Below are 25310 nucleotides of genomic sequence, written 5' to 3'. Positions count from 1 at the left end.
TTGGGTAAATATTTGTCGTATGTATTACTTTTCTTAATCAATATTTCTAACTTCGTCACTAGTGTTCAATAACATTGCTCAAACCGAATAGGTCAGGTCATCACATGATAATACCAAAGGAAACTCATAATATCAAAGAAAAGTCGTACGAAGTTTGTATTTGTGTTTACATAAGTGGATTTGGGTCAATTACAAATTGCCAAGGTTCAAACAATTAATAAACATGTTATCAAATTTAGATTTACTGATGTGATTTAACTCTATGTGTCACTCAACAAATGAATTGATATGAATACGATTTGTTAAAATAAACGGCTCCCAAAATACTATTTATTCGATTTCTTTTAAAATTTTTTTTATATAGAGCTCAAATTTTACTCTATTTTTTTTGAACAATTGAATTTTGCTCTATTTAATAAGTATACTATATATTTTGAATAAATAAATATAAGGGCATTCTGAGTTTTTATCAAAATTCACATTTCGGATAAGGCAATGCTTAATTTTAATTATTAAAAAGATCAAAATATCTTTGAAGGGAAAGGAAAAAAGAAAAAAAAAATCAAATTAAAAAGAAGTCACAAGTCACACACTATCGATTATTTCTTTTTATTTAACAAAAGTTTTTTTTTTTTTTTTTTTTTTTTTTTTTTTTTTTGGATTTTTTTTTTTTTAAAAAAATTTTTTTTTTTTTTTTTTTTTTTTTTTTTCATGGATATTGTTGTCCTTAAACTAGTCAAAGTTGAGCACTCATCGCTAAACAGTGAGTTAATAAGCTTAAATCATGCCCTGGTATACATATATATTTGATGAGGATTTGAATAAAGCTAAAATATAAGGTATATTTATAAGTAGTGTTAGGGATACAAACTCAAATTTTAATTTTAATTTTGTGTACTAATTGATGTGATAAATGAGTTATCATTTTTTTTATAAATAGATACAATATTTTATTATTAATTGACGTGACAATATTAAATTTCATGTGAAAGGTAGTGTTAGTGAGGCATACGGCGGTGGCTCGATGGAAAAGAGAAGCGTTGTCTCTGTTTCAAAGAGAGAAAACGGCCATACTGCTAGTGTTTAAAAAGTAAGGTCAAGTACTTAAAATAGGACCACAAAATGGCCATTTATGCACAAATCCTTTTTTCTATTTTCAAAATAGTTGTGATTTCTCTTGTCCATTTGTATCAAAAACGATAAGAGAATAATAATTAGTTTATCCTTAGCATCACCATGTGCAAGCGGAACCGGCATTATTCACAATTGCCATATAAATGGACCCTTACTCGGTTAAAAATGGATTATCAAGAATATGACAACTTATTCCAAATTTCCATGGTGGTTATGCGTCCATGTTATCAATCAAGCTAGGTTTCTGCTTATGTAATCAATTTATTATCTTACGTAATAATAGGAGACAAAAACAATAAACAAATTTTAAGAACAAAAATATTACACTTACACCACTTCACATTATGAGAGTCCGTTTGGTTGGAGAATTTATTCTTTGATTCGAATCATGATTCATGGTTCGCTATAGTATTTTCTCTCATAAAAAACACATAAAAATTAAAAATAATTCGAATATCATAGTTCTAATCTCATAATTCATGATTCGTATGACATAGATGGACTTGAACCTTTTACCCCTTGATTCTCTGTTGTAAGGGGAGAAAAAAAAGTTATATATTCACACACTTTTTGACCACGAGAACAGGATTTAGAAAAAAAAAATTGTAAAAATCTTTTTACTGTAGAACTTTTTAAGAATAATACACATTTTTTATTGTTGAATTTGATTAAAAGTACATTAAAAAGGAAAAAAAAATTTATATATTCACACACTTTTTGACCACGAGAACAGGATTTAGAAAAAAAAATATTGCAAAAATCTTTTACTGTAGAACTTTTTAGGAATAATGTATATTTTTTATTGTTAAATTTGATTAAAATCACATTAAAATAAAAAGTAATAGATTTTTTTGATACAGCTATATAGAGTTCACAACTCTATAAATCACTATCGAGTTCTGAACAAGCTATATTTTCGAGACACGTCAAAAACTAATAATCAAAATATTCTTTTCACTCGTTGATTCCAAATTGGACCAATCCAACCTTATTTTTTGTTTTTGATTTAATCTTATTTTATGTTTTCAGATAGCAAATTAAACAAGGTTTCCCTTTTCTCAATAAAATAAAATAAAATAAAATAAAATAAAACACCTTATCGATACTATTGCCAAACAAGTTTCTGAAATAGTTTCAAGTGATTCTAAAATTACTATTCAAATATTAGTGGTTCCAAAATACATAAAACAAATCACGAATCAAAAGGATTTTATTTTTATGATAATTTGCACTTAATTGATATGTTTTCAGTGAATTGGATGAAGTATTTATTTGTAAATTTAAATTGAGTTGCATATCTTAGTCAACATTTAAACATATTTTTGTCCAATCCTTGTTTGTAATTCAACGTTTAAACATATTTTTGTCCTTTAGATATTTAAACAAAGAAAAAAAAAATCAAACCATGCTTCTTTTTACAGAAAAGAGAGAAAAAAAAAAAACTACCCTCCAACGACAAAACATGGTGATTAAAGTGTTTTTAACAGATAATTCTTACCTAAACAAAACCCACTAGTGCAACGATGGCGGTAGATTGCAAATTTTTTCTCGCGAGAGAGAATTCGCGGTGATCAGCACGCTTTCTTCTTTTTTTTTTTTTAATATACATTTTCAATGATTTTTAAGTACAGATTTTAAATGACCGACAATTTTTATTATTTATAAAGTTAGACAAAGAAACCAACCTAAAAAATATGGACTTCTAAAATTGGTCAACTGAAATATATATCAATGTTAGAAATGCATAATTAACCACATATATTTTACAACCGCATGTAAACATACTTAAGGTATGTTCACTAGTGATTCTTAAAGTCCAAAATCAATTCTCTAGTTATCTACAATTAAAATTTATGTTTAGTAAAAATTATAAAAAAATGATTCTAAAATAATTATTAAAGAATTTACAGTCAAAATCAGAAACAGTCCAAAGACAACTTTAAGTTTTAGATTATGCGGCAATCACCAGGAAGTATAATTAATGAAACCTTCATAATACTCATAGAATCAGTATTTATATAATTACAGTCTACTAAACACTCAACTATTTTTTTTTTCAACACAACTAACAATAATTTTTTAATTTTTTAAAAATCTACGGAACTCTCAAATTGACCCTTAAATACAAAACCACCATCAATCTGCTTTTCTCCTCGTGTTATTTCATATATTTAAGATTGGTTTTTCAAATAACGGCCTTTACAAATAAGCGCCTATTGTCTGCTATCGTCCGTTTGTAGTGAGCATGATATAGCAGAATTCAAGACTAAAAAAGAAAATATACATGAATTCCTAATCATGCACATTCATTTATTGCCTTGGGCATAAACTTTTTGTACCAAACTTGACTTTTGATTTTTTAATTAAAAACTACTGTTAATAGTAATTACTCTCCGTTCATTTCACTAATTCGAGTTTAGAATCCGAGTTTTACTACAGTAAAAAACTCTCAGAAACAGTTACATCTAACTCTTTTGCTACAATAAAAAGCTCTCACATAAAGTTACATCTCAACTTGAATTAAAAACTTAAATCAACGAACTAAACATGCCCGTATAATATTTGTATTACCTAACGACAAATGCAACATGAGAATCATGATATATTTTCTCACATAAATGGATTAATATGCCACAGGTATTTTGATATTCCTCCATTTTTTGACTTTTGTTAAAAGTACTAAAGTAGAATATTAATGCAATTAATATATAGCCTAATGTAGCTGATACTAATACATAAATCAATATCAAAGAAGCAATTACTCTCGTAAATAATATTAGTCAAAAGTTGAAAATCCGAGGATGCTTGAGAAAAAATTGGCTATATATAGCTTATACCACTAAGTAGCAATTCCCGGTCAATCATATAAACCTAAATTTTGTTTCTTAGCAGAACAAAAAATTCCTAACATCATAGATATCCTCACATAATTTGATAATAGCGTAGGAAGCTTCTATTTTCTTGAATTTTCAATTCAAGCTAAACAAATATGTTTAAATGAGTAACATTAGAGAAAAGAAAACATAATTAGAGATTTTTTAAACCTCCAGTATTATGTATTAATGTAAATTTCAAACCCGTCAAATTCCTTTAAATTTATACTTTTTTATTACACAATTATCATGTAATTTGACTGTTCAAATGTATGCATTGTTTTACTATAAAATTTTCTGACATATTATTATTATTTTCTTTCATAATTCTGACATATTTTTCCCTCTAAGAATTCTGTTTGGTTTATTGAAATAAAAAACACTCACAGAAGAATCATATTACATTAAAACAAAATGTGACGGTTTTAATGAAATTTGATACAAATTTAACAATTTATTATTGTACTCTACAAATAATATTATTTTTTCATAATCTACTAGAGAAATGTCTATAACAAGTGAACGTAGTTTCTTTTTTTTTTTTTTTTTTTTTTTGAATAACTTCAAATTTGGCCTCCAAACCGTAGAAGATGTCTCACATTGTCCATTACAAGTTAAATCTCAATTAATGACAAAAGAAGTTCTTCGCATGAGATTATGCAATTTTTTTTTATTTTTTTTTGTTTTTAATCATGTTTACTCATTGTGTGACTCATACGTAATTAAAACTTTCCAAAAATTACCCTTAACATTATCACATACGCACACGAGTATAACCGTTAAGTATTCTAAAACGCTTCAATGACAAAATAAAACAATACTTAGGGTCCATTTAGTTGAAGGATTCGGGTTCATGATTCGAAGTCAAATGCAAGAATCCATGTTTAGATCCATTTTTTAGTCCGTTGGGTTGGAATCTCCTCCCTGATTCAACCCAACTTCAATCCCTCCGCACAATGCACAAACAGTAACGGAGTAATGACTCCCACCTTCCTCACGCTCACGGTTGACTATTCTACCAGAGAATCTCCAGTTTTTCTCAGGCTTTCGTTGTTCTCGAGCTCCTTCAGAGAATCGAGTCAGCCTTTTCCCTTCTCCAAAAAAATTTATCGCTTCTATGCCCTCTCGCATATTAACCGGGTAAAGAACCCACATCTTGGTGGAAGCCTTTTCTCTAGGTTGATGCCTACCCCTTCGAGTAGGTTGCTCGTGAACAATCGACGGAAGCTTCACATTCGGTACAAATTTAGCCTGCACTACACAATTTCTTGCCCTTACCGGAGAGGAAACAGAAGCGAACAGACAAATTTTAGAACACCTTCGTCTGTGTTTGGTTTTCTACCGGCGGTGTTGTTCATCTCCTCCTCTTGCTCGAACTCTGTAACGGTATGCGATCCTCACCTTATTCACTTTTGTTTACAGATCTGCAGATGCTTAAGATATTGTTTTGCATGGTTGGTCTTTTGAATGGGTTCATCTCGGCGGATGTACCCTAGAGGAATTCAAACAAAGCTTGTGTTTTGATTGCAGTTGTATTTTACTTTTTTTTTTTTTTTTGCTCTGAGTTGTTTTTATTATTATTATTTTTACTTTTCCAATCTTTTTAGTTTGTTCCGAACTAGAAAAAAATTTGTTATAGATAGTGTTTGAACGTCTTTAGGCATCACTTTTATTCAGACATAATGCAGTTTCTTGAACAAAAAGAGGAGAAATTTTGCAAGGCCACTAGGTGGTTTAGGAAACTTTTGGGCTTAAAGGGAGAAAAAAAAAGAAGCAATTTTGCGTTCCTAATCTGTTGTGTATTGTCCCTTAGCTTCAGGGTATGAAAACTGCAATGTATGATAGATACCCTCTTTAAGCTTCGAGAACTTTACTCTAAAATGACTTTAGGGTATGAAAACTGCCATGTTTGGATCCATATTCTAACTTGTAGTTTCGAGAATAAACCACTACTTACTGTTTATTTTTTGATATTGTTTTTATTGCTCTTGGAGAGTCCAAATTAGGATTTATAATGCTTATCATATTTTTATATCCAAGTCTGCCATGCCACCGAAAGACTGGACTTGATAATGCAACATGCAATATGATCATGCCCTGTGATGACAAGTCTGCCATGCAATATGTTTTCCCACCAAAACCGCATATAATCATATTCTTATTCCTTGATTACAAGAACTTTGCCAAACCGGGAATTTTGGTTCTGCCCTGTGATAAGTAGTATTGCACATGCCATTGCAATCTATTCTTCCTGCCTTGTGATTTTGGTGTATAACTCGGGAAAGAAAAAAAACACAGCCTTCTCAAAACTGAATTATGTAGATGGCTAGTCCCTGCACTGTTATTTGGTTGTTTATTTAGGTGGTTGTATTCTTAAACAATTGTCCATGCCCTGTTCTTTGCACACATGGTCCTCCAAACTGCAATGTCATATGCGTTTGTAGATGCCTAGGAGAAGCACAGATGAGAGGCCGTTATATTGGAGCGCCCAAGCAGAGGCGTTCCTATTTGAGCGATTGTACGAATACCATGGCTTAAACCATACGAAGCAACTAGAATCACGTGACTACAACCAATGGCTGCTCAGATGGCCAGTTTTTTTGATGGATACGTACCAGAGGGTGAGCGATTGAGGGAGAAACGCAGCCGACTTAGTAAGGTTTACTCAGCGTTCAAAATGCTGTAAAACCATACAGGAGTTGGGTGGGATCCTATCATTTGATATGAAGTTCACGTACTTGCTATCTGGTTGGGAAGGTTCAGCACACGATGCACGAATACTCACGGATGCGCTCTCCAATCCTAGGTTTAAGTTCCCACGTCCCCCACCAGGTTATACATCATAATGTCTTTGTAGTTATGGTTATTAAATAGTATCGGGCATAAATTGCATCCTAATTTATATAAGTTGCGCAGGAAAATACTATCTTGTTGATAAGGCCTATGTGAATAATGATTGTTTTCTCGCTCCCTACAGGGGCATGAATTACCATTTGCCTGATTATAGAAGGAGAAGTGGTGGATTTCAGGGAGCTAGAGATATTTTAACTACAAACATTCGTCATCGTGAAATTGTATAGAGTGAACATTCGGGGTTTGGAAGGCTAGGTTTCCAATCTTAAGGCACCCCAATAATACGTATCCAATGAATAAACAAGTGAAGATTCCAATGGCATGTGCAATACTACATAATTTCATTCACATGGTTAATGAGGGAGACCCGCTTCTAAATCAGTACTACCGTGATGGTATACCGATAAGTGAAATAGATCCAAACAATGATGATGAATTTGATAACGATGACAACGATGGTAATATCCCTGAAGGGCCAATTATAATAGCCGGTAGTGTTAGTCGTACAGAGATGGGTCGTTTTAGGGATCACCTTACGAATAAAATGTGGGTGGAATGCCAGGGAAGCCGTGGGAGACAAGTTTGATATATCGGCAATGAGATTCTACCTTTACTACTCATATTTCATGTATTTAGTATATTCGCAAAAAAATTTTGACGTTTGTATCATGTAAACTAATTTCTCTTTTCAACCTGAACATTTGTTATCTGTCAACTTTTTTACAATTGGCACGTTTTTTCTATTTATTTCTCACTTAACTTATTATAATTTTGATTCTAATACTTCATTTTTTTAATTATATAACGAATTGTATTTTTTTAAATTACACATAACAAATTATATTTATTATAATTTTGAGTTATAATTATTTACATTTATTTTGGTCATCATTCAAATTCAGAAAACAAGACAACCAAATACTGGATCGAATCACATTTCAGGTTAGAATCAGAATCATGCATATACACATCCAAACAAAGATTCTAATCACCCTGAATCATGATTCAAATAATGAATCATGATTCTCAATCCAAAGACTAAAATCACCCTGGTTCAAAAAATTAGGAGTCAAATTTAATATTAATCTTTTAATTTTTTGAAGGCTTTTTTTTTACGGACACCCTTTAAATTTCAAATTTGGCAATTTAGTCCTAAATTTTTTCTTGCCAATCAACTCCTTCAACTTCACAACTTTGCAATCAAGAACCAATTGAAAACAACATAGTTTTTTTGACGATTCTGATAACTTAAATGTGCACATAAGCATCTTTTGGGACGCAAACGATAATTTCACACACCATTTGTCGATCATATTAATGAGAGAGTCATTTAATATATCATAATATAGTTAGTTGTGATAAATAACTCTTAATTTTTAAAAGTGAATTACCTTTAAAAGACACTATAATGATGAGAAATGGCATTCATTTTCTTCAAAAGACGCTCACATATGGCTCACATAATCAAAATGGTCAAAACAAAAAAAAAAGCCGTTTCCATTAGTTCTTAATTGCAAAAATGTTGAAATTAAAGGGAAAGTAGGGGTTAAATTGATAAATTCAAAAAGTTGAGGGAATCTTCGAATAAAAAAGCCTTTATAATAACATAACGTGCCGGGTGGCAAACGGGAGAAGCCACGTCAGCGTGTTGGTTGGACCCCACCCTAGAGGGTATGAAATTGCAAGGGGCGGGTTGTAACCCCAAGGCAGCATCACTCATACCATCGTCAATATCATCAGTTTAGTAGCAACCGATAAGTCACCGGTAATAATAGAGAGAGAGGAGAGAGAGAGAGGCCCCACTTGGTGAGGGGATTAAACGGCGGGGTCACATTATGAGGCTCTTCTCTGGTGAAGGAAGACAAGTATAAAATGGGGTCGCATCACTCATCACCATTTCACAAATTCCTCATATTTTACTCTCTCTCTTCTCTCTCTTCTCTCTCTCTCTCTTGGGATATCACACAATTTCCTCTCTCTCTCTCTCTCGATCTAATGGCCTTTTCTTAATTTCTCTTGAGTTTTTCCCCCCTTCGTAGATATTTCTCTTCAGATTTTGTATCAAAAGCCTCTACTTTAATTATCTATCACTTCTTTTTTCTGTTGGTTCTTGGATTGTGTTGTGGTTTCAAACATGGGCGAGGACAAGGCTATCAGTCTGGAGGAGATAAAAAATGAGACTGTTGATCTGGTATCTATCTATCTATATATATATATATGTATCTATATGAATATCTTTGTTTTTCCCTCACGTTTTCTTGCTCATTTTCTCGAGAAAATCTTGATGTTGCACGTGTGTTGTATCTCGTTTATGCATTTATGTATTCATTGCTGAACTGGGTTGAGCTTCTTTTCTGGTTTTAGTACTGTTTGGTCCATTTCCAGATCAGACAAAAATGGGATCGCAGAAAAAAATAGCTTTTTTTTTTTTTTTTGCTAATTCATTCTTGGTTATGTGCCACTTTTTTTCCAATCTTATCGAGCAAAATTCTCTCCTCTGCCACTCTCTCTGTTCTGTTTGTCTTCTGCAACAGAACGTAAAAGTTGTGATCTTTTACAACTTACAATCACTCTTTTCAATGCATGAAAAAAAGGGTCCCAAAAGTCAAAATAATTTTCCTTTCCGTTTTCTCTTATTTTCTCGCGGATCAAACAGAGTGCCCATCTTGGTTTTGGGTTTGGAATTTGGATCTGAACATGTGAAATGACAGGGTAGTATGAGTTTTTCACCATAAATTTTTTTGAAATGTTTTTTTTTTTTTATTCTGTATAATAAAATGGTTTCCTTGTCTTTTTTTTTTTGTGCTCTTATCTATTTGTTTTCTTTCTCTTTCCTTGTTTGTTTCGTATTTAGGGAATTTAAGTACTTTTTCCGTGGTACTTTAGCAAAATTGCTTTCTTTTACTTTTTTAGACTTTAGTTAAGTTGAAACGTTTTTCATTAAGAGTGCTCTTATTCGTCCTAATTAAAAACACCCTTATTCACACACGAAGTGTCTTATTGCGTAAATATGTGAAACTCAACTTAATAAGACCTACCATTTTATAAGTGGGAAGTTCTAGGGAACATTTATGAGTTATTTAATTGACAGATTCGTACTCCGATTTGAATCATGGTTCATGGTTCACTACAGTATTTTTTCTCACAAAAAATACACGTAAATCAAAAATAGTTCTAATCTTATGATTGTAATCCATGAACTAAACGTCTCCTTAATTAGAAGATTCGTGTCATGATTCGGATCATAATTCGTGGCTCGTTATAATATTTTTTTTCATAAAAAATACACGTAAATCAAAAATAATTTTGAATCATAATTCTAAATTTATCAACCAAACGTCATCCTAATTTCGTCAAGATGAATACTATTTTTTTCTAATTAATCAATTAATTATATATTTTAATTATTTTTTTAGTTTTAGATTTTCCTGGATTCTCCATGACACCATCCATCTACTCTCGGATTTCTCAAATTTGGGAATTCTGTTATGCCTAATTTACCCTTAGATGAACCTCTTAATTACACTGGTACCCCTACGCTTTATTGGGATTCGGAGCGCGTGTGCGGCACGTCCCATTCACATGTGAGCGTGAAAAAGGTCGGGCCTGGCCCACCTAGCTTGGTTAAAACATTTTAATTTTTTTTTAATCTGTTCTTTGTCATAAACTTTGGTCAACGCTTTTTGTTGGCTAGCTTCCGTAGAACTTATATTGGTAAACCGTTGATTTTTCTCTCCAATTCGTTACGATGAGAAGCGAGTCGACTCACATGGACTCGTGCCCAAAAAAAAAAAAAAAAAGTTTCATCAGAAAGAGAAAAATCTTTTATAGTTATTAGTCATAGTTCTGACCCTTAAATTTTTTACTAATTCTGTTAAACTATTATGTTTATTTTAATACGATATAATTTTGATGTGATTTGAAGATTTAAAATTTTCACCGTGTTTTATTTTTTTTAATTATACATGTCTTAGTCATTTGTTATTTTCAATACCTTAACGCAAATTCAGCAAAAAAAAAAAAAAAACCCTTTTTGAAGTTGAGAAAAATCTTTTATAGTTATTAGTCATAGTTCTGACCCTTAAATTTTTTACTAATTCTGTTAAACTATTATGTTTATTTTAATATGATATAATTTTGATGTGATTTGAGGATTTAAAATTTGCACCGTGTTTTATTTTTTTTTAATTATACATGTCTTATTCATTTGTTATTTTCAATACCTTAACGCAAATTCAGCAAAAAAAAAAAAAAAAAAAAAAAAAAAAAAAAAAAAAAAAACCCTTTTTGAAGTTGAGAAGTCACACTCATCCACTATAAGATGTTTTGTGTTAAGAATACACTACACGCCCCATGTTTGTGCAATGAATAGAGACAAATAAGAAATCCACAAAATTAAAAAAATAAAAAAACAGAAAATCTATATCGGCTCTTTATTTTGACTTTTCTTAAATTGAGAGCTTTGTTTAGATATATTATATATTCTGTGCAAATTATTATTAACTGTAAAATACCGAGGCATTGTTGTGGCCATTATAATATGTTAGTGGTCACATGTAGACTTACGCAAAACCAATAAACAAATTACAAAAATTTCGTGAAGTTGGAGACCGTACATGTGATTTGTCCTACAATTATGACTGTTTGCCAATAATAAGCCAGCTTCTCTCAGCATCTTGGAAGTTTTTTTTTTTTTTTTTTTTTTTTTTTTTTTTTTTTTTTTTTTTTTTTGAATTAATTTTTGATGTGAAGAAAGTAAGAAAATTGTTTTTGAGGCCCCTTGGCCCTTGGCTTAAAATACAGTAAAGGTTAATGGAGTTTTCGGACATGTTACCATAGTCCATATATTGTATGTTTCCTGCAAAATAATTTCTCTAGCATAAGGTACTTTTCAAAATTATGTGAATTTTGTTCTATATATTTAACAAAAGTTTTAACACTCCAGATTTGTTACATGTAAACTTTGTCATGCCAATCTTGTACTGTGAATTTCAGTTTACTAATAGCTAAATTGTTTACAGGAGCGAATTCCGATCGAGGAAGTGTTCGAACAATTGAAATGTACCCGGGAGGGTTTGACCTCAGAGGAGGGAGCCAGCAGGCTTCAGATCTTTGGCCCCAACAAGTTAGAAGAGAAAAAGGTCATTTGTTTTCTTGGTCACATGGTTCATAGCTGTTCCAGCTTTGAACATATGATTATTCGAAAATACTCGAGACTGCAATGCTGATCAATCATAGTTTTTGATTTTGTTTATGCAATGAACAGGAGAGCAAGCTACTGAAGTTCCTTGGTTTCATGTGGAATCCGCTGTCATGGGTCATGGAGGCTGCAGCCCTTATGGCAATTGTGCTTGCGAACGGAGATGGGAAGCCCCCGGATTGGCAGGACTTTGTCGGTATCGTCTGCTTGCTCGTTATCAACTCCACCATCAGTTTCATCGAAGAAAACAACGCGGGCAATGCTGCTGCTGCGCTTATGGCTGGCCTTGCTCCCAAGACAAAGGTAACACAAGAATCTTATTGCTGCAATTTGAAATGTTAGGAAGTAAAATATTTATAAGGCAACCTAATTCGAAAACTAGAGCTTGTGAAGTATGAAAAATGAGCTTCCACTATTTAATTTCAGTGCATTCAGATTTGTGTTAATTAGGCTGTATCCCACTTTTTGAAGTCTAGTTGTTCATCTATACCACTTTGATGTAAAAATCATGCTTAAATTTCCACGAAAGTGGTATGTTTGAAATTCAACTTGTCCCTAAATCACCCTTCAGATTTTTCCCTTGCTCAGTTTTGTCAAATCTGTATCCTAGTAAATTTAAGGTTTAGGAAGGACTGATCTCTAACAACATGATCATTCTTTGAAGGGGAAAAAAAAATTATGAACTATGTACTTAGAAAAGATTTGAATATATGTTGTTAGTTCAATTCTTAAAGTTGAAAAGGAAAAAAGAAAGAAAGAAAGAAAGAAAGAAAGAAAATTGATTGGAAATATATTGATATAAATTGATTAATGCTCATATATATTGCTTGTGTCATGGTGGTGTATATATAGGTGCTTAGAGATGGCAAATGGAGTGAGGAAGAAGCTGCAATTCTGGTTCCAGGAGACATCATCAGCATCAAATTAGGAGACATCATCCCAGCTGATGCCCGTCTTCTCGAGGGCGATCCTTTAAAGGTGGATCAATCTGCCCTCACTGGAGAATCACTTCCTGTGACCAAGAATCCCGGGGATGAAGTCTTCTCCGGTTCAACTTGCAAACAAGGAGAAATCGAAGCAGTTGTCATTGCCACTGGTGTGCACACCTTCTTCGGAAAGGCTGCACATCTTGTCGACAGCACGAACCAAGTTGGTCACTTCCAAAAAGTGCTCACTGCCATCGGTAACTTCTGCATATGCTCCATTGCCGTGGGAATGCTGGTTGAAATCATAGTCATGTACCCAATTCAGCACCGCAAGTACAGAGACGGGATTGACAATCTCCTCGTGCTCTTGATCGGAGGAATTCCAATTGCCATGCCAACTGTCTTGTCTGTGACAATGGCTATTGGATCCCACAGGTTGTCGCAGCAAGGCGCCATCACCAAGAGAATGACTGCCATAGAAGAGATGGCTGGTATGGATGTTCTCTGCAGTGATAAGACCGGGACATTGACGCTTAACAAGCTTAGCGTCGATAAAACCTTGATAGAGGTCTTCGCAAAGGGTGTTGAAAAAGACCATGTGATCTTGCTGGCTGCAAGAGCATCTAGGACTGAAAACCAGGATGCTATTGATGCCGCCATAGTTGGAATGCTCGCCGACCCTAAGGAGGTATAAATAATCGAAAACTTATCTTTCTACATCCTTGTATTAGTACATTAAAAAAATCTAAAAAAAAAAATTGGTTCTTGCAGGCAAGAGCTGGAATTAGAGAGGTGCACTTTTTCCCATTCAATCCTGTGGACAAGAGAACTGCTTTGACTTACATTGATTCTAATGGAAACTGGCATAGAGCAAGCAAAGGTGCTCCTGAGCAGGTAATTTAATTAATTTGTTTTTTGACCTTATCCCATAATTATTATTCAGGACTAGTAAAAATTGTTGCTATCTTAATCTTGCACTTCTCTTAGTTGATTAAACAATTAACTTATGTGACAGATTTTGACTCTATGCAACTGCAAAGAGGATGTGAAGAGGAAGGTTTTTGGTGTTATTGACAAGTTTGCTGAACGCGGGCTTCGATCTTTGGCTGTTGCTAGACAGGTATCGTAATGGATCTTGACCTTTTCTAGTGACTTGCTGCAGTATTCTTGGATTCTGCTCACCTCTGTTTTTCTGTTTTTGTGATTTCAGGAAGTGCCTGAGAAAAGCAAGGATAGCCCTGGAGCTCCATGGCAGTTTGTTGGGTTGTTACCCCTTTTTGATCCTCCTCGACATGACAGTGCAGAAACTATCCGCCGGGCTCTTAACCTCGGTGTTAATGTCAAGATGATTACTGGTAATTTTGAGTTCTTTTCATTCGCAATGGCATCTACAAAATGAAAGAATTTCTTATTTTTCTTCAATTAGCTCTTATCGAGATTAGTGTTAACTTGCAGGGGATCAACTTGCCATTGCAAAGGAGACTGGCCGACGACTTGGAATGGGAACAAACATGTATCCGTCTGCTTCCTTACTTGGTCAAGACAAGGATGCAAGCATCGCTGCCCTTCCCGTCGAGGAGTTGATCGAGAAGGCAGATGGATTTGCTGGAGTGTTTCCAGGTCAGTAGATATGTACTTGCACTCTTCTGTTCTATTTGCAATTTGAATATTTTGTCTTCTTACATTTGATGTTTTGTTGGACAGAACACAAGTATGAAATCGTGAAGAAGTTGCAGGAGAGGAAGCACATTTGTGGAATGACGGGTGATGGTGTCAACGATGCCCCTGCTCTTAAGAAAGCAGATATCGGAATTGCTGTTGCTGATGCTACTGATGCCGCACGAGGTGCTTCTGATATCGTTCTCACCGAACCAGGTTTAAGTGTCATCATCAGTGCAGTGTTGACCAGCAGAGCTATTTTTCAGAGGATGAAGAACTACACGGTTTGTTTCTATGCTTTTTTTTCCCCTTCTTAATGACATTTTTCTGTTTTCTTTTGAATGAAGGTTCATAATCTCTTTTTTTCCTCTCTTTTTCAGATCTATGCAGTTTCGATCACAATTCGTATTGTGGTAAGTAGAATGGAAATCCTCAGACTAAGTGATAGGTTGTTATCCATAAGTCTTGGTTTGATAAAAACTAATAAGTTTCTTCTGTTGTCTTGTCAAATCTGCAGTTCGGTTTCATGTTCATCGCTCTCATATGGAAGTTCGACTTCTCTCCTTTCATGGTTTTGATTATCGCCATCTTAAATGATGGTGAGTATTTAACAACTGACCATGGAATAACTTTGTATGTTTTCATTTTCAATTAAGTTGAAGCATTGACACCATGTCTTATGAAATTTCTAAGGAACCATTATGACAATCTCAAAGGATAGAGTAAAACCGTCTCCATTACCCGATAGCTGGAAATTGAAAGAAATTTTTGCAACTGGAATTGTCCTTGGAGGCTACTTGGCATTGATGACTGTCATTTTCTTCTGGCTGATGAAGGAAACTGACTTCTTCTCGGTAAGAGAATATTTATCTTATGTTTTATTCTTAAGTTTAATTTCAAAACACTGTTACTAAAGCTAGTTCCTACCATTGCAGGACAAATTCGGTGTGAAAAATCTTAGGTTGAGCCCCAATGCCGAGCATGAAATGATGGCTGCTCTATACCTGCAAGTGAGTATTGTCAGCCAGGCACTCATTTTCGTCACTCGATCACGCAGCTGGTCCTTTTTTGAACGCCCGGGAATGCTATTAGTCAGTGCTTTCATAATTGCACAACTGGTATGGACGCTACAACCTATTCATTATGACAAAGAAACAAAGAATTGCCATGTTATAATTAGCTAATTTTGTTGTCCTTTCTCAGGTAGCAACTCTCATAGCAGTCTACGCTGACTGGAGCTTTGCAAGAATAAAAGGAATCGACTGGGGATGGGCCGGGGTCATCTGGATTTACAGCATTGTATTCTACGTGCCGCTTGATATAATGAAGTTCGCCACCCGCTACATCCTAAGTGGAAAGGCTTGGTTGAACTTGCTAGAAAACAAGGTAATGCCCTTATTTTCCGTTTTTTGTCCATGAAAGTAGATTAATGCATTTTGGTCGCAAGATTGAATCTAAAATGTTTTCAAAATTTTGATTTTTGGTTGTGTAACAGACTGCCTTCACCACCAAGAAAGATTATGGTAAAGAGGAAAGAGAAGCTCAATGGGCCCTTGCTCAGAGAACCTTACATGGACTTCAACCACCCGAAACTACTAACCTCTTCCCCGAGAAGAGCAGCTACAGAGAGCTCTCTGAGATCGCCGAGCAGGCCAAGAGACGAGCTGAGGTTGCAAGGTAAGCCACATTGTCTTTCATGTCATTGCCTTGTGACTTCCAATATGTCATCATGACATTAAGAACGAAAACTCATTCTTTCTGATCTTTGGTTTTAGGCTTCGTGAGCTTCACACGCTCAAGGGACACGTTGAGTCGGTGGTGAAGCTGAAGGGGCTGGACATCGACACGATCCAGCAGCATTACACAGTGTGATCATGCCAACCGTGAAGAAACGAAACTTGAGAGGAAAAGGGGCTGCAACCAAATGATGTATCTAAGAGAGAAAAGAGAGAGAAGCAGACCGATAAATCGAAAGAAGGCCTAGTTAGTTAAGCATTTCTCAAAAAAAAAAAAAAAGGGCGAAGAATCTCTGTGCTATATATAACTGTTTTACATTTACCTTCCTAATGTATTTCAGTTGGCAGAAGAAAAATGTTTGTGTTTGGTTTTCTTCTTGCTCTGATGTCGGGCCAAAATAATGTCCCAGAGTTTTTTCTTTTTTCTTCTTTTTCTTTAGCTTTTGTAATCTGTTTCCTTTGTTTTCTATCACACATGTTGGTCTCTTGTATCTTACCCTTTTGCAATCACAAACTATTTAACGAACATTTGATGTCCAAAACGTAAGATTTTGGACTTTGGACTGTATGGACCTTTTACTATTGCAATCCAAATAATTCCAATGATTCTGTTTTGTTCTTGTTACCAGGCAAAGTTTGCAACTTCTTCATTTCATTGAATAAAATGAGCTATGGCTATGTAATAAGAAATTGATCACAAAATGAATACCACAGTTTTCCCAAATTGTGTCTCAGATAACTTTCAATTACAATGAACAAGGGCTATATTATTATAACATTAAGTAGTACCGCTTTTGAAGCATGCTTGACCTCCAAATCCATGGCAATCTTCTTAAACTCTTAACTAATGTAGTGAACAACTTGAGTGAAAATGCCAATGTTGCCAGAGTTGTAATTGTAAAGATTTTCAATCCTATTTTTGCTGGCAGGTTCTAATTCGAAATATTATTTGATTGTTGCTGATTTTTTTTTTAGTTACTTAAAACTTTCTCAACATTATACTTTATAATGTCTTTTGGCTGTAAACATTAAACTCAGCTTCAAATTGTGCACTGCAACAACTCGGAGCTTCCATTATCAAACTCCATAACAATACTCAACTTTGAAAAACAAGATAAATTTTTTGAAAACCAACTTTAATGTACAACTGGAACAATTTGCATGTTCAAATTAAAATAAAATAAAATAACAGTTACCAAAAACTGGAAACTTCAATTTTAACATCTTAGCAGGAATAGGCATCTGGGTGATATGAACAGATCATGGACTCGGTCAAGGGCTTTCCCTCTAAGCTACCATTGTTGTATTATAATCATAATCTGAGAGGCTCAACGTACAAATAATCTCAAACAAGCAAAAAAAGAACTAGTTTTTGCTCAAACAAAGCTCGCACTAATTATTCTAGTAGATAACTCACTAGGCACACTCAAATCAAGCCTGATTGATCCTCAATGCCATTGCCGGTTGCTGCTGACTTAACACAGGTAAAGGTTTGGATTAGACATTTTGTTCATGGTAATATTATAATCATAGACATTTTGTTCATGGTAATTTGTTCATTCCTATAATTATTTATTTCATGAAGTTTTATAAATTGAAGTCATACAAATGAATCCCCGCCTTTTTTTCGAACAACTTTCAAGATGATTATATGTTTACTACCATGACGCAAAACTGCAAATTTTTTTGTGTGGATAAAAACTATAGTTAGTTGGATTAGATATAGTTTCTTTAGGCATAAATGCAGACTTATTTATTTATTTGCAATTTTCAGGAAGATTTTCGTGGCTCACCATCGCCTTTATATTATCAACGTCATGTTTTAAGCAACGAAATAGCTGAGGAATCAGCGGATCATGATACTGGTTCCAGCTCCTTGTATGATTCTCCTATAACACACAATAATATTATGTCCAATATGGGAACAGATGATGCAACGTCCTCAAATGCCGATCTCTCATCTGCTCCGGGTCCCAGTTCATCGTCGCGCGATTGTACTACAAGCATGAGTAATGATGAATCAAGTATTAACATCATTAGTTCCTATAGAGGGTAAACTCTACAATTAGAGAAATCAAGAGCTAATGACCGAATTAGGAATCGTCGATTGGTGAAATTGATTCGCTGCGAGATCAAAGGTGTTAATAAATGTGAGAGTAAATGAAAATGGTAAAAATACGCAAGGAGTTATAGTGGTTTCCTTGATAATGGAAGGTACGTCCATTGTAGGGTTCTGGTGGTTTCACTATAACTGCTGAAAAGTGTTACAATGAATCGTTCTGAGGAGAACGGGATGAGAGAGAGAAATGTATGCAGAAAAATACAGTAAATAATAGACAAATATGCTGTAAGTGAGCGTAGGAGCTTTTGTGTGCTATAGAAGCATGTCGAATTGTGTCCAAATGCCTTGTATTTATAGTTGATGATGCTCTACGAGTTGTTTCCTGATTCTCTGCATGATATGACCTTTAATTCGTGATATTCCCTTCCTTTCTGGATGCTGCATGACTTTCCTTAACTAGTTGTGTCCATAATCGGCCGGTCAATCATAGTTTCTTGCCTATTTTGAGTTGATCCGGCCTCTTTGTTACTTGATTGCTGGAGATATAGTTTCCTTATATAGAAGACAATCAATGTCCTCCAATAAGAGGGTTACTTGTGGCCTAAGTCGACCATTAACCTTTAGTGACCTTTCGGAGCTCGAGTGGCCACGTGTACGGTGAGAGATGAAATACAAAATCTAACCTCAACAGTTCTGAAATGAAGGCTCTTAATATTTCCAACATTCGAAATTCTGGGAGTCAAGTAAATCAAGAACAATGGCAGCACAAATGCCAGAATAATTTTGTTCAAAACAAGATACACCAACAGCAACGCACTTTAGGTCAATGAAAGTATGTTGGCTCCTGGATTTTTCCCTCCACAATATGTTGGTGGATATACTTTGAATCCCAATGCTTTTCCTCCATACATGGCTTGGAGAACCATATGGTATTCCTGATCCATTTGATCCAAAGAAAGTATTGGATAATGCTCATTTTATGGACGAGCACAAAATTCAGCATCAGAGACATGCTTCACCCGCTATGACTCCACGAAGAGTAATGAGCGCTCGCCATCATCATCATTGTGACCCGCGGATGGTGAGTAATGAGCACTTGCTTTAATGTCTAACAAGTCCCAGGAAGCGCTTGTTTTAATGTCTTCAGCCGGACGTTTGTAGAAGTGCTCGTCAAAGGGTGGCTTTCACCCATAATAAGTATCATACAACATGATATATGGGTCTAGATTATGAATGCCCTCAAGCTTGACATGATTTAGAAGTATTCGGCTCATTGTTCCAACACAACTTTGCTTCGATTGATTATGAGCTTGGGTAGAGAACTTCTCTTTAGGCTCGATCATGTAGAGAACATAATATGGTGATGGTGGTGTCGGAGGGAGGTAAGGATCCATTGTTAGTGTGTATGATAAGACAACTAATGAGCCCAATTCAACGGTCTCGTATGCTTCTTCATCCTCTAACGGTTCTCGTGCCTCTTCTTCATCTAGGAAATCCTCAAATAATCCCTCAAATTTCTCTTCACTCTCAACTTCGCTATCCATAGTCATGCATGCAATTTGATCTTCATAAAACTCATGGTTTTGGATGGACACCTCGTTACTTAGCAAATTGGTGTCGACACCACGAGAGTCCAACTGCGCTAAGGTTTGAGCAAAAATAGATTCGAAGGGTTCTTGTTCTTCTTCTTGAAGCTCATCTTCCTTTATAGGCTTGAATTCCCTTGACAACTTCTCTCGAATGTACCAATCTTGATAAAACTTCACCATATCCTCCATCATTTAGTAGGCTTCCTCCTCGGGTCGTTCACTGAATGGAATTACACCATAGCCATCTTCAACCCAACTTTTGGTCGCTATGCTCAATCCTTTAATGAAAATTTGAAGTTGAAGCCACTTTGGAATACCATGCCGTGGAAACCTAGCCAATAGCTCATTATATCTCTCCCAAGCTCGATGAAGTAGTTCAGTGTCGTGTTAAGCGAAAGTGATGACGGCTCGGCCCCATCTCCAACTCAGTCATCATTTTTTTTTTATTTTTTTTTTTATTTTACCTGCAAAAGAAAAAAAACTCGAAAAAGAAAATAAGAAGAAAAACAAAAGAAAAAAAATTTCAAATTAATCCTAGAGCTAATTAGTATCGATATTAATCAAAATTAAACAACAGTCCTCGACAATGGCGCCAAGAACTTGATGTGAAAATTACAAGTGCACAATATCACATACAAGTAATAAAGTAGTGAATAAAATATCGTTCCCACGAGGATTGCGTTAATTTTAATTAAGTACTGAAATCGGTTAACTCTAAAATTATTTGAACAACCTAAAATAAAATAGAAAAATAGTAAGACCAAAATACAAATAAAAACTAAAATAAATAAAACTAAAATAAATAAAAGACTCAAACAAATTAAAGACTATGGCAACTGATTTCACCAAATCTAATATTCTTTAATTCATTATTCTTACTAACATTAGCTATTATTCATGTGTTAGAACGAGTAACCATAAATTATTTAATAGTCATTCTGGGGATGCTATCAAATATATTCCCAGCATGTAAACCCACTAACTCTCGATGTGAATTCCACCACCCTGAAAAGTCATTACGCTTTATGGTTCTCTTAATTGTTCACGCAAGTCATGTTACTATCGATAGATATCGCATGCACCTTACGATTACTCTCACAAGAAGTTATTCGTAAAAATCTCCTTCTGGGGTTTCAATCTAGGTCTCCAAAACAATTCAAATATTGGCCAGATAATTGAAAGCATTAAGCATAGAGAAGAAATAACAACCATGAATAATAAACTCTTAGTGAATTAATTCATTGAAGGCAGAAATATATGAATTAAATTAAATAGAATTGGTAATCTCATAGCCCTAGCAAAATAAAATTAGAACAAAAACTAAAAATAAAATAAATCAAGGGTTCCAACATCTGAAAAGTCATTACGCTTTATGGTTCTCTTAATTGTTCACGCAAGTCATGTTACTATCGCTAGATATCGCATGCACCTTACGACTTCTCTCACAAGAAGTTATTCGTAAAAATCTCCTTCTGGGGTTTCAATCTAGGTCTCCAAAACAATTCAAATATTGGCCAGATAATTGAAAGCATTAAGCATAGAGAAAGAAATAACAACCATGAACAATAAACTCTTAGTGAATTAATTCATTGAAAGCAAAAATAAATGAATTAAATTAAAATAGAAATGGTAATCTCATAGCCCTAGCAAAATAAAATTAGAACAAAAAATAAAAATAAAATAAATCAAGGGTTCCAACATCTCAATTCACAAAAATACAGAGATAGAAAAATTAGAAGGAAAAACCCATGTGGAGGTGTCACGGGCTCTAAGTTTAACTCTTCAATCCTCAATCTTCAATTTTTGATCTTCAAAATATTTTCTCCCTTGCAAGACCTAAAGCTAAAAATAAAAATCCTAAGTAGTGACCCCAAATTCCCCAAAATAAATCCCCAAATATTTTCTCTAATCAGCTCTACCAATGGGGCTTTGATTATTTTGATCTGCGTGAAGAAATTGGATCCTAAGGGGGTCCTCTCCTCCTCCTTTTCTTCGCCAAAAAAACCTAGAAAATACCCTAAAAATCCTATTTATAGTGTTTGGAATTGTAGTGGCATTTTTATAAATTTTCGGAACTCAAGTCGGCCAAATTTTTGAAGTAGCGCCGCAGCCCTACTATTTGGGCACCGCGGCCCTGGCCTAAAAAACAGCTTATCCACACAATGCTTCAAAGTAGAGCTGCGGCCCTACTATTTGGGCGCCGCAGCCTTGGGCGGAAAATTGCTTCATTGCGTAATTTAGCGCCATGGCTCCATTGTACAAAGCCTAGGCTCTCTTCTCTCGGGTTTTTGTATTGCAAATGAACGATTTCAAGGCCTATGCGCCATCTTTCAAGGCCGAGGCTCTCCAATCTCAATTTAGCTCTAATGATTACTCTAACACTCAACTACGAACTCCAAATGATGTTAATCTGGAAAATCAACTAAAAATACATAAATTAACTACTAAAACCACTCTAAAACTAACAAAACACTCAATTAGAAGTATTCAAAGATAAGCACAAATCCAATGTATCAAGTTCTACTATTAGGATGAGCCTTATTTGTTCAAGCAATGTGTCGACCAGATCCTGAGAAGATGTGTTCCTGAAGAAGAAGTGGAGAGCATTCTGCATCATTGCCATGCATCACCTTATGGCGGGCATTATGGAGGAGTTAGGATAGCTGCAAAGATCCTGCAATCAGGATTTTACTGGCCTACAATTTGTAAGGATGCTCATGCATTCGTTGTGCAATGCAACAGATGCCAGTGGATAGGGAATATCTCCAGGAGGCATGAGATGCTTCTAAACAACATCATGGAAGTTGAGCTATTTAATGTGTGGTGTATAGATTTCATGGGACCCTTCCTATCCTAATTTGGAAACCAGTACATTCTTGTGGCGGTTGACTATGTTTTCAAATGGGTGGAAGCAGTTGCATGATTCACCAATAATTCTAAGGTTGTGGTGCAGTTTCTCAAGAATGTTTTCACATGTTTTGGCACTCCCAGAGCCATAGTAAGTGGTGAGGGGACACATTTTAGGATCAAGCAATTTAAGCTGCACTTGAGGAAATATGGGGTGAAGCATAAGATTGCCACAGCTTACCATCCGCTGACTAGTGGACAAGTGGAAGTTTCTAACAGGGAGACCAAGAGAATTCTTGAAAAAATTGTTAATCCTACAAGGAAGGATTGGTCGGCCAGAGTTGATGATGCCTTATAGGCGTACATGACAGTCTTTAAAACCCCTTTAGGAGCATCTCCATACAGGCTAGTGTTTGGAAAGACTTGCCATCTGCCGGTGGAACTTGAACACAAAGCTTACTGGGCTGTCATAAAGCTAAATCTTGACATACAAGGTACTGGGGAGAAGCGGCTGCTACAACTCAATGAGTTAGAGGAATTTCACCTACTTGCTTATGAAAATGCAAAGTTGTACAAGGAAAATACCAAGAGATGGCATGACAGCAAAATACTCCCGCAGAGGTTTGAAGCATGGTAGAGTGTGATTCTTTTCAATTCCAAGCTGAAGCTTTTTCCAGGGAAATTGAAATCACGCTGGTCTGGACCTTTCAAAGTTGCTGAAGTCTTCCCACATAGGGCCGTGGAACTCATTTAAGAAAACTCAAGAAGAAAGTTCAAGGTGAAAGGATCAAGTACTATTAGGGAGGTCATGTGAATTGTCACAAGACTGCCATAATCTTCCAGGATGAATAGATAAGGGAAGTAGTCATGCCGATGACAGTAAAACAAGCATTTTTAGGAGGCAACTCAATTTCTTGTGTTTTGATTTATTTTGTCCAATTTTTGTTGTTTCATTCTATCAATCTTTTGTATTTCTGTTTGTTGAGTTGTTCGTTGATTGCTTTGAACTCATCTTAGGATTTATTTTATGCAGGGAGTCACAAGGGTGACTATAATTGAGTTATGAATCAATTCTTATTTGAGGAGTGAGAACAAAAAATGCTGTGATAACAGACTGCTAAAATACGGTAGGAAATGATGCCGCATTTTCTGTCGCATTTTGTGCTACACCAGCTGATTTGCAGACATGTTATTTGAGCAGCCCCTTGTGTTAAAAAAAAAAACCCCAGCTTCTCTACGCACACTTAGGTTTTGTTCGGCAGCCTCAAAAACTCAAAAAAATACAACTCGAGTTCTAACTTCATTCAAGTTCATGTTTTTTAAAGTTTGAACTCGAGTTTGGGATTAAAACTCGAGTTCAAGTTTTTCCTTCAACTCGAGTTTAGAAACTCGAACTCAAATTAATGAACAGTATGTTTTTATTCTTAAAAATGCTATAACTTTTTCTTTTTAATCCTAATTGAGATGATTTTTTTTTCTATGCGTTGACAACGAAAAGACGAATAAAACCCCACCTATATACCATATTCAACTTTTTCATCACCATTGAGTTTTTATTAAAATACTATCTAAATACAAATTTAAGTTTTGACTCACTCAAACACAAACTCAAAAAGATTTTTATTTCAAACAATAACTCAAATGTACACAATTAAACACAAACTTAAGTTACAGCTTCAATTCAAGTTATAACTCAAATTCAACTCAAAAACTACACTCAAGTCACGCTTTAAAAGAACAGACCTTAGCCATGCGGGAAACAATGCCACTTGCCCCATATCACTCTACTCGTCACAGCACCGTTCCCCCATTCCCTTCCAAATCCCTACATTCCTTCTTCATTTTTTTCCCACAATCCCACCGCGCGATCATACTCCCCACAAGCCCTAACTTTTTGGCCCTTGACCCCTTCGGTTCCATTCCACCGCCAACCACCCATTCCACCGCCAACCACCCCATCCTTCACACCAAATTTCATCACAGTGCACGCCAATTCTTGCTTCACAGACCATTTACTCCCCCACCGGTCATACCCGAAGAACGCCCAAAGCATCGTGAAGCCAAGTGCCAATTTCTACAAAGTTTGGGGGTAAAACGTTTTGGAACCTCAAGAAGCGTGCAATTTGGTACAAGGAGCACAGTGAGTCGTTCAACAGGTAATCTCACAGTTGTATTTCATAATCAGTCAGCTTTCCTCTGTATTTGTTGTGGTCTTCGGCCATCTTGGTTTGTTAGTGGCTTGTTTTTCCCCTTGAGTTTATTAAAAAAAAATGCTGGTGAAGAGTAGGGCTCGTAAGTGGCAGGGGAAGAAAGAACTGAACACTGAGGAGAGACTAGATAAATTTGTTTCTGATGTAGCTCTAGCTCGGTATGCCCAATTCACAAGTCAAAGGGCCCTAAGCTCAGAAAAGGGGTTCATTTATCAAAAGAA

General features: G+C 35.1%; 1 protein-coding gene across 1 annotated transcript; it reads left to right on the top strand.

Moving 5' to 3' along the window:
• The first annotated feature begins 8811 nt into the window (after positions 1 to 8811).
• On the top strand, positions 8812 to 16593 carry LOC21399781 (plasma membrane ATPase 4). The gene is made up of 16 exons (XM_010095900.2): positions 8812 to 9051; positions 11882 to 12001; positions 12127 to 12363; positions 12913 to 13674; positions 13758 to 13880; positions 14002 to 14106; positions 14197 to 14341; positions 14442 to 14606; positions 14691 to 14929; positions 15026 to 15058; positions 15163 to 15244; positions 15339 to 15499; positions 15581 to 15763; positions 15849 to 16031; positions 16141 to 16322; positions 16421 to 16593. The coding sequence occupies exons 1-16, from the start codon at positions 8995 to 8997 to the stop codon at positions 16515 to 16517; spliced, it is 2874 nt and encodes a 957-aa protein (XP_010094202.1). The 5' UTR covers positions 8812 to 8994; the 3' UTR covers positions 16518 to 16593.
• Positions 16594 to 25310: the final 8717 nt, after the last annotated feature.

Source organism: Morus notabilis, unplaced genomic scaffold (genome assembly GCF_000414095.1).
Source record: "Morus notabilis unplaced genomic scaffold, ASM41409v2 Scaffold499, whole genome shotgun sequence".
In the NCBI taxonomy this organism is placed as follows: Eukaryota; Viridiplantae; Streptophyta; class Magnoliopsida; order Rosales; family Moraceae; genus Morus; species Morus notabilis.
This window is presented reverse-complemented; position numbering and strand designations above follow the sequence as displayed.

Bases quoted from the DNA above. Each gene is read 5' to 3' on its own strand.
- LOC21399781 (XM_010095900.2), top strand. From the start codon at position 8,995: ATGGGCGAGGACAAGGCTATCAGTCTGGAGGAGATAAAAAATGAGACT. The intron at 12,364-12,912 runs GTAACACAAGAA...GTGTATATATAG, and splicing joins GCCTTGCTCCCAAGACAAAG to GTGCTTAGAGATGGCAAATG. The intron at 16,323-16,420 runs GTAAGCCACATT...CTTTGGTTTTAG, and splicing joins AGACGAGCTGAGGTTGCAAG to GCTTCGTGAGCTTCACACGC.